At 56.6% G+C, this 8899-nt stretch overlaps 4 protein-coding genes across 4 annotated transcripts in view; all 4 read right to left on the bottom strand.

Annotated features, from left to right (window-relative positions):
* Nucleotides 1–136, bottom strand: part of VDBG_05388 (predicted protein) — a gene marked incomplete at both ends in the record, with an annotated part of 6402 nt that extends 6266 nt beyond the window's left edge. The window contains one exon of the mRNA XM_003004229.1: nucleotides 26–136. Within this exon, the coding sequence (XP_003004275.1) occupies nucleotides 26–136 (111 nt within the window). The remainder of the gene's footprint in view (nucleotides 1–25) is intronic.
* Nucleotides 137–621: 485 nt separating this feature from the next.
* Nucleotides 622–4092, bottom strand: VDBG_05389 (conserved hypothetical protein; the record flags this gene model as incomplete). The annotated part of the gene is made up of 8 exons (XM_003004230.1): nucleotides 622–1529; nucleotides 1622–1935; nucleotides 2021–2214; nucleotides 2271–2536; nucleotides 2601–3343; nucleotides 3504–3630; nucleotides 3692–3758; nucleotides 4036–4092. 8 exons carry the CDS (start codon nucleotides 4090–4092, stop codon nucleotides 622–624), a joined length of 2676 nt encoding a protein of 891 aa, XP_003004276.1.
* A 663-nt stretch (nucleotides 4093–4755) lies between these two features.
* VDBG_05390 (lipase lipH) lies at nucleotides 4756–6247 on the bottom strand (the record flags this gene model as incomplete). The annotated part of the gene is made up of 6 exons (XM_003004231.1): nucleotides 4756–5008; nucleotides 5127–5413; nucleotides 5489–5566; nucleotides 5769–5856; nucleotides 5923–6122; nucleotides 6194–6247. 6 exons carry the CDS (start codon nucleotides 6245–6247, stop codon nucleotides 4756–4758), a joined length of 960 nt encoding a protein of 319 aa, XP_003004277.1.
* Nucleotides 6248–8143: 1896 nt separating this feature from the next.
* Nucleotides 8144–8893, bottom strand: VDBG_05391 (predicted protein; the record flags this gene model as incomplete). Its single annotated transcript, XM_003004232.1, has 2 exons — nucleotides 8144–8653; nucleotides 8783–8893. The coding sequence occupies 2 exons, from the start codon at nucleotides 8891–8893 to the stop codon at nucleotides 8144–8146; spliced, it is 621 nt and encodes a 206-aa protein (XP_003004278.1).
* Nucleotides 8894–8899: the final 6 nt, after the last annotated feature.

The following is an 8899-nucleotide window of genomic DNA, read 5'->3' on the forward strand; positions in this document are numbered from 1 at the left end:
TTCAGCGGTGGGAGACTTGGGATACGCTTCGTGTGACGCGACGAGAAGAAGGGAGGAAGGATTCGTCGCGCGAGGCGTTGAGGGGGTCGGGCGACGAGAGCAACTCGTCATTGCTCACGGCGCGTGGCGTGGCCATTTTGGTGACGACCATGCGGTGAGGCAGGCGCGATGCCGTGTATTGTTTTCGGTGGTTCTGGTGCAAAATGGGAGTGTGTTTGACTGCGTAGCTGTCTGTTGAGTGATCTTAATGCCGAGAATGATGCAGCAGCGCGCGTAACGTGCAATGCTCAAGAATGGGTGCGTGATGCAATCCTCAGTGTTGAGATAATGGTGGTGTGGAACGTGCTGGGAGTCGCGATGTGGGGTGACAGGCACAGGGTCCAGGTCCAGGCACAGGCGGGAGAGGCTGCTACGTTGTTTACTTTTGGCTCCAGCAGGCTAGCGCGCCGGGCGTGCGCCGCGATGATTTCGAGCCCAGGGAAGGACCCCACCATCTCGATGCCTGGTCACGTGTCCCGAGTCGACTCGATGCTTCGCTCTCATCGCTGGGTGAAGATGCATGGCTTACGGCTCCTATCTACAGCTTCTTCGTTGCTTCCATGCAACAACCACGAGACGGCTTCACGCCCCTTGCCCCTTGATGCTCATATCCGAAAACGCCTTCAAATCCTCATCATCCTCCGAAGCAACGTCCAGCGTCTCGTTCAGTGAGCCAGTTCCCACAGACAATGTGTCGCTAGAAGCAACAGATTCATCGCTTTCCAGATAGTGGTCTGTTGCCGACTGGATTCGATAATCCTCAATGATCTCTCGAATGCCTCGTTGCAGGCTTTCAATCTGACGCTTCCTGTATATCTTCACCGCTAATGCCGAAATCACCGGTATCAGCGCGTTGACGCGCTTATGGACCAACCGTCTTCTCGAAGAGCCCGACTTGACGCCTGTCCGGTCGCGCAGGCCGCGCAACTCGCTTTCTGCAAGAGGTTGTACGTACTCCCGCGAGGCCTGTCGGATCTGCTGCCGCGTGACAAACTTTCCGCCAGTGTGGAAGGCCCGGTCCATGATGATGATGAGATCGCATGCACATTTGACGACCATCCGCGCTGTCACCGGGGCCTCGAATAACGGTGCCGCAACTAAGAGCGACACGTCTCCGATGGCTACGAAGAATGACCGTGCCATGAAGGAGGAGAGGTTCCTCCACACAACCGTGCTCATGATATTGTCGACCTCCTCCTCGCGAGTGAGTCCGCTGGTGGTCATGCGTGTCAAACCAAAGGATCGGACGATAGCGTTGCAAAGAAGCCGCGAATACGTGGGCGCCGAGATCCTGTTCACAACGACAAGCAGAGCCCCCAAGTTAGAGGCCGTGACTGCTGTGCGGAGCAAACGAACAGTCTCTTCAACTGCCAGCGCAATCTTGAGATCTAGATCAACTACTTGGGCTGCTACCATACCTGAACGAAGGCTCTCAGAGTTGAGTGGCTCGAGGGTCAAGTGCATCAGAGCCATGATGGACTCTCGGTTGTCTGTGACAGCTTGTCAGCACTCCATTGACTGCCCAGTAAGTTCCTTCGGAGAGGGGAGCAAGCAGCTGCATGCTCGGGTCTCGTGTTCTTACCTCTCGAGACGAAAGTCACCTTGATGTCCAGTTTGTCGTTGGCGTCGGCACAATCTATCGCCAGCCTCTTCTGCCAACTTTGTCGTTTTTGCAGATCACGAGCGATGTCCAGCTCGCGTTGTGGCTCAGGGGCTCGCCCTGTTTCCAATGCTCGGATTTCTTCCCTGCTCAGTTCGGTCTCTTGCCTGAGGAACTTATCCTTCTTGGTCCCGACGAGGACGACTGGAAGAGATGGGGCATACTTGGCAATGATTCCAAGAACGAGTTCAAATGCGGCTTCGATGGGCCGGCTTGTGTCCATATCATTGCAAATCCTTTCAGTCAAAGAGTCAGTGCGTCGCTCAGTATGTTGCCATCAACCTCCACGACAACCCTGCGACCCCAGGGGCATGAACTTACCAGACGGCATGCAGCTGATCCTTCTCTGGGGCAGAAGAACCCCGTTTCTTCAGGAACATCTCAAAAGCCTGAACGCGTTTGATGTCACCCGCCTCGAAGCCTTCCGAATCGTGAATGATAATGCCGGGATATTGATCTGACTCAAACCCTTGCTCCATGTCATGAATTCCCCGCGTGTCCTCATTTTCTACAGTCTGGTAACATTATGGGTCAATTCCTATGCTTCGGACCAAGCAGGCTGCATGCTTACCATTTTCATGCCGAATATGCGGTTCAGCAACGTCGACTTGCCCACCCCGCATCGACCGCAGATGAGGATGCGCACTTGCTCATATCGAGTCTTCAGCGTACGCTCCAGCAACCAGGGAAAGAAATTGCTGTGCTCGGGCGACTGGAATTGGCTGCTAAAGTCTTCCAGTCTGTCTTCCATCTTCTGCAGAGCGTCTTTGATGCCCAAGCTAGGATATGTGTCCTTCAGAAAGTAGACTGACGGATGTATGATGGTGCCATACGGATCTGCATTTACCCGCCATTAACATGACTTTTTCCATCAAGACGATGAGGGCCGTTGGGAGCGTACCATGTTCGTTATAACCCGCCACACCCCGCTCGTCAAACACTGAGCGCGGGCGCCGCTGGTAGCCCGTGAATAATTTATCCGGTGGATTCAGTCTTACTTCGTGAGAAGCCTTCTCCACATGACCCTTCTTCTTCAGCTTCTTCCCCTGTCTTTTCTGAAGGTTGCCATGGCGGTGGGAGGCTCGCAAATCAAACATGTTGACTGTGATACCGCTGGCTAGGCAAAAGTCCCACTGACGAACCTCTTGATCAGTCTCTTTATTCGCCTCGATGGGGACGGGTCCTCCGGAAAACAGGCACGTCTTCGGAAACGGCTGGTCTGAACCGCTCTCGCTCACAATACTCGGCAGCACCAGAGAGGGCGGGTGCTCGACTGGAATCTTGTCGGCAATGTACTTTGGCGGCTTGTACTCCAGGACGAGGCCAAACTTCTGGCTCTCGAGAAGCATCCACTGCAGGGGATACAGGGACAGGCCGTCATCCCTGGCTCCCCCACCGATGTCAACGTGCCAACCAACGAACCATGCCTGGATGAGAGACTCGGCGTCCCAGCCCGGTGTTGATTCGGTCTTGTACAGCTCAGGTTGGTGCGTATTTCGTTCTTCATTCAGCGCTAGTGCGTGGCGAACGCGACGGATGGACCGCGAGTAGGAGAGGTCGAAGTCCACATCTCCTTGAGCCTTTTTCACCGTGTCGAAGAGGCCGAGGAACTGAATGGCAGGACCTTCTCGCGTCTTTTCCAAGCTGCGAACACCAGTAGTCAGTCTACGCTGGCAGTGATCGCACATATAGATCTGTTCACTGACAAAAAGTTGTATAGCTGCGATGCAGAAAGAGGCTCCGTCAGCACTACCGTCTTGGCCAAAGGGACAATCATAGCCATACCTCTCCCTGCTTGTTCGACATCTGTCTCTTTTGCTTCGCGTTCAGAAACCCTAATGCGGCTCGATAGTCCTGGTTGAACTGTCCTGTCGTCTGCTTGTGCAACGTGGCTAGATCTCGGAAGAGAGCCGACACAGCGCGCACCACGTCTCGCATTTCAGTCAGCGACACCAAGCCAGAAAGCGTCACGAGGATGGAGAGGCATCTTACAGGCGCCTCTGCTGAAGCCATACAACCAAAGCTCGTCATCTGGACTCGTCACCTCCGCACAGCAGTACTGGAGAATACCATGTCAGTATGCAGGCAAAAGCTGGCGCCCGAGCAGCAGGCTGGCACAAACCTGGTAGACATCGCGGATGAGCTCCTTGCAGCCGTCCCCTGTAATGGCATCGTTGTACTTGTCATAACTGCTCGTCTTGGTCCCTATGCCGTTGAAGTACTTGGCTACCTGCAAACGTGTGAGAAAGAGATATGGGTAAGAGACGGTTTCAGACGTCATCGGTACCTGTTTGATTGTTTTGCCGCCCTGCTCGAAAGTACCCTGCTTGACAGACGCAAAGATCCTGAAAGTGTTGCTCAGGTTTCCTGTCCCCTTTCCTACGTTTTCGCATGATCAGATCCGGTGCTTTCACTCGCGGGGGTTTTTCAAGTGACGACCGTTACCTTCTTTGCCATCAGCGTTGTACCACGTGCCGTCGACACATACCACGATCCTTTTAACATCGTGCTGAGGTCGGGACCGAAACATGCTCGACGAGCGAAACATGATTGCTGAGCATGCTCAGAGAGACTTCACTGCAAATGAGCCATCTCGAGGGAACCATTCTGAAAATGGGCGGGGAAGGCACAGCTAATAGCTGCAGGCAGACCTGCATGAGATGAGGCTGGGAACATGATCCTTCCCACCGTCCCGCAGGATTCAGCTGGCAGCGCCCACGAGCCAGGATTTGCTATTTTTGCCACTGTCGGGACGGCCCCCCAGCTCTCTTCTTGTCATTTCGCATGGGCTGCTTGCAGGGTGGTAGCCCAACAGCCGTACGGGGCCCAGCGCACCATGTGGCTTCGCCTTTTCGGGGAGCATTTCCAAGACCTACTTGGGGGCGAAGACGGGAGCGCCAGCCTGGTGATCACCACAACCATCCGATTCGGACACCGGGAGGACTCAGCATGTAGATCTCGGGGGCAATATGACAAATCAATATTCATCACGTCTGTCTCATGCTGCTGACTGCGACTGCCCTACCCCATCTGCGAGCTTGGCCGTCCTCGAGTTCTCACCCGGAACAACCACAACCGACGGCGATGGCACATCCACACCACTTGTTGACCATATCCTGGCGGTCAGCCCAGGGCTCCCGCCCAGAGAGACGGTTGGGTCTGCCAGTGCCTGTGTCATCGTCTCGGTCGCTTCCAATGAGCCACTTCACAGCATAGATGAGCTCCTTGTCACTCTGTTGGCTCGACTTCAGCGGCACCATCTGGAACGCATGAGGTAATCTAGGATACACGCTGACGCGCACCGGAACCCTGAGCGGCAAGACAAGTGGTCAGCGCTGAACAGCCAGTACAGAAAGAGCACGCGGGGGGGAGGGTTCAACAATACCCAGCTGCTTGGAGCTTGTCGATGTAGGCGAACGCATCGCACCGCAGGGGGTCAACTCCGGCAATCTGCACGTATGCCGGCGGCAGACCCGAGAAGTCCTCGGCCAGGAGGGGCGACATGCGCAGATCGTCGGGCACGGGCTTGTACCACTCGAGGCAGCGGTGCACCCCGAGGGCCGGAAGGATCGGGGCGTCCTCGGAGTCGACATAGCTCGAGAAGTCGACGCCCGCCGGGTGGACCGCCGGGTGGACCACGAGAGGTTCACGCAGGATGTGCCCACGGATGGAGACGAGACCTGTGGCCTTGGCACGTTGAACGAGTGCTGCTGTCTGGCGCGGGGGTTAGGGATGCATCAGCCTCTTTTGCGTCTTTCCACCGGAATTGGGGCTGCATATTTGACTGACAATGTTGCCCCCGGCACTCAAGCCTCCCATGATGAGGTTGTCTGGCTTTCCTCCGAGGAAATCTAGGTTGTTCTGAACCTGCGAGGTGTTAAATTGCGACCAGGCTGGCACACAAGATCGGTATTTCCTACCCAGAGAACTCCGGCCCAGACGTCCTCTATTCCAATGGGGAAAGGATGCTCTGGCGCCCTAAGATTGTTCTGTCAGCGACCATGTCGTCCCTCACCACACGCATGCAGCATTTTGCGTTGTCGTCGTACTTCCTGTAGTCTATGCTCACAACGACAATCCGGTTGCCTCTGCATACGGTGCGGCAGAACGCGTCCTCCGTGTCCAGGTTTCCAACAGTCCAACCGCCGCCATGAACGCTGGTAGGGCGCACACACCATGTAAGCAAAATGACATTCTCGAGGCCGGAAAGCGACAAGACTCACTATATCAGGACGGCGCCGTTGGTCGAGGGTTCCTCGGGCTTGTAGATGCGAACCTGGTTGGTGCCACCATCATATCCGGGCACCGGTCTGTCGGTGATCGTCATTCCGGTGGGTGGAGGCAACTCAAAAGGCAACTTCACTTGATTCCGTAACTCCTCGGGTGTACCTTTTCCAAACGAGAGCGTGACATGATCGGCAATCTGAGCCGATCAGCACATCAGACCACGTAGGCGAATGTATTTCAATAAAGTAAGCTTCGGACGAGACGCACCTCCAGCCATTCAGGACCCAAAATGTGCAGACCTGGCTCTCTGTAGGAGGTCATGTTGGCGTTGACGGATGTAGAAAGGTGCTGGAGCTACCAGAGTGTTCACAATTGAGCTTGAGGGTTCAGTAACGCAGCTCTGGAGGTGGTGGGCGCGGAAGGTGTGGGAGTGCTTTGGTATTTGATTGTATGTTAAGAGATCCATGTTTTCAAGATGGAGAAAGGAGGTGGATCTGACTTCTAATAGATCACCAGAGCGGCTGTCGACGGAGCCTTGTCCGTGCAACTGGTATTCTACCCGAGCAAAAGTCCCCCTGACACTTGAATGAATAACCTCGGAGGCAAGGCTATTCTCGCTCAGCACGGGCTCATGCTGGCCGTGCTGGTAAGTCTTCATCCTGGGGTTACGCCTCGCGTAATAAGGTGCAAGGGACCAGATAGAGGAGGCGTGGCTTGAGTATGACGGCACATGATCCAGTTGTAGCAAGCAACGCGGGGATGCTGGCGCCCCGGAGTGCTGGGGCATGATCAGTCCAAGGTATGGATCTGTGGGGTAAGTATCCCCTCGGCCGGCGTGACCATGTATATTCATTTCTTGTCATGGTGGGTTGCTGCCATCAAGAGGTTTATTTGCCGAAACAAAGTGTTGGCTGGAGCTCGGTAATGTGGCGGCATTCGGCAGTTTTCATGTCGACGAGAGTTTCCCCAAGTTCCCTCCCTTGATAAGACCACATCGAAGCGTGCGACTGGCTGGTGTGGCTTAGCAGCTTGTCTTACTTGGTATGTGGTATCGCAGCATTGAAAATGTTGCCTGCTCATGAGTCGAGGTTACTTTGCGAGCGGCCTCTCGTCTTGCAGGACCTCGTGCTGCTGCCCAAGGTACTGTCCCGGCGCTCCGCGGATGCCATGGATCATTGCTTGTGTCTCAACTGCCGTGCATGTCCGTTGTCGATGCGGGGTAGTGTGGGTTGGGCACTCCGAGCGGCCGGGGTGGACCCGGGGCGGACGGATGCTTCTCTGTCTTATGAGTGGTTAGACGAGTTTCTGGCTGGATGACTTTGTATTTTTGGCCGAGGATTGATTAGGTCGCGCTCTATAGATGTGGTTAGGTAGAAGGGTTTCCCCTTGAATTGCGTCCTGCTCAGAGCGATGATGGCCTGCGGAAATGGCATGTCCAGTGGCGCCGTCTATGAGACGCGGGTTTCTCTTGCCATACCAACTTGGTTACTGCTCGGGTGCTTCGGCCCAGGAGACGGAGCCTCGACCATGATCACGATGCATCTTCCCCTTACGAGTGGGCGAGTCGCTACAGTGTGCTATGGCCGATGCGCAGGTCGAAAGAAGAGAAAAGAACATTGCTCCATATGATTTGTCCGGCTGCGACCATCAAACTTGCATCAGGATGAACAGTCAGTACCTACCCTAGGTACAAGTAAGTAGGTAGGTGCCTACACAGCATCCCTCCAGTGGGCGGGGCAGGGGTTCAAACAGGGGCCGGCCCCTGACCCCTTTGTGCAGGGACCGCGTTTCACCGCCCTGAGCCCCTGGTGCTTCTGAGCCAAGATGCCTGAGCCAAGGCCCCAGCCCGCCCTGGTCCCTGTTGCTCAGCGGGTAGCGACCTAGGAACCTGACCTACTAGGTAGGCACCTTACCTAAGGCTATACCTTGGTCACCAAGGCGAGAGCTGGTAGGAGCTGTGGCCCCTCCAACATCTCCATCACATGTCCGAAGCGCCGTGTCTTTCGTCTCAACTTCCCTCCTTCAACGCTGGACGCAAACCTCCTCCCCTCCCCTAATGCTAATTGCCTGCCGCCATTGACACCTGTCACTCGCTTTCCTCTGCTGCCGGGCAGCCTCACCTCATCGTTTTCTCCATAGTCATCGATACACGACGACCAGGCACGACGCCCAAGCCACCTCATCCGACTACCCCTCCTCCAACCTCACCGTTCTCCGTCACGAACTCGTCGACAGTGACGCCACCACGACAGCGATACCATCACGACGGCGACCACGACAGCGACACCACGACGGCGACACCACGACGGCGACACCACGACAGCAGCCATGGATCGCTCTATGCCCCATAATGACTCCTGGTTCGACCCCCTCTCGATCGACCTCATCCTCAAGGTCCTCAAGACGACCTTCTTCCACCCCTTCATCTCCTGGGTCATCCCACTCTGCTTCCGCGCCCAGATGATGGACTGGTCCGCGCCGCCCATGCTCGTGTCCATCGCCTGGGCGAGCCTCATCACCCTCGTCTGGACCCTGTCCGCCATCAACACGCGCGTCGCCCACGGCCTGCCGCGCCACGTCGACCTCGCCGACGAGGTCATCGTCATCACGGGCGGCGCCTCGGGCCTGGGCCTCCTCCTCGCCGAGGTCTACGGCATGCGCGGCGCCACCGTCGCCGTGCTCGACCCGCGGCCCATGGGAGAACGGCGCCGCCCGCGGCGTCACCCACTACCCCTGCGACGTGTCCGACAAGGCCCAGCTCGCCGCCGCTGCCGCCCCAGATCGAGCGCGACCTCGGCCCGCCCACCGTGCTCGTCAACAACGCTGCCGTCGTCACGGGCCGCCCCTTTTGTCGACCAGTCCCTCGACGCCCTCGACCGCAGCCTCGCCGTCAACCTGCTGGCCCCCATCTACACCCTCAAGACCTTTCCTGCCCTGCCTGCTGCGCGCCCCCGACGGCGCCACCATCGTCAC

Source organism: Verticillium alfalfae, genomic scaffold, assembly GCF_000150825.1.
Source record: "Verticillium alfalfae VaMs.102 supercont1.6 genomic scaffold, whole genome shotgun sequence".
Lineage (NCBI taxonomy): Eukaryota > Fungi > Ascomycota > Sordariomycetes > Glomerellales > Plectosphaerellaceae > Verticillium > Verticillium alfalfae.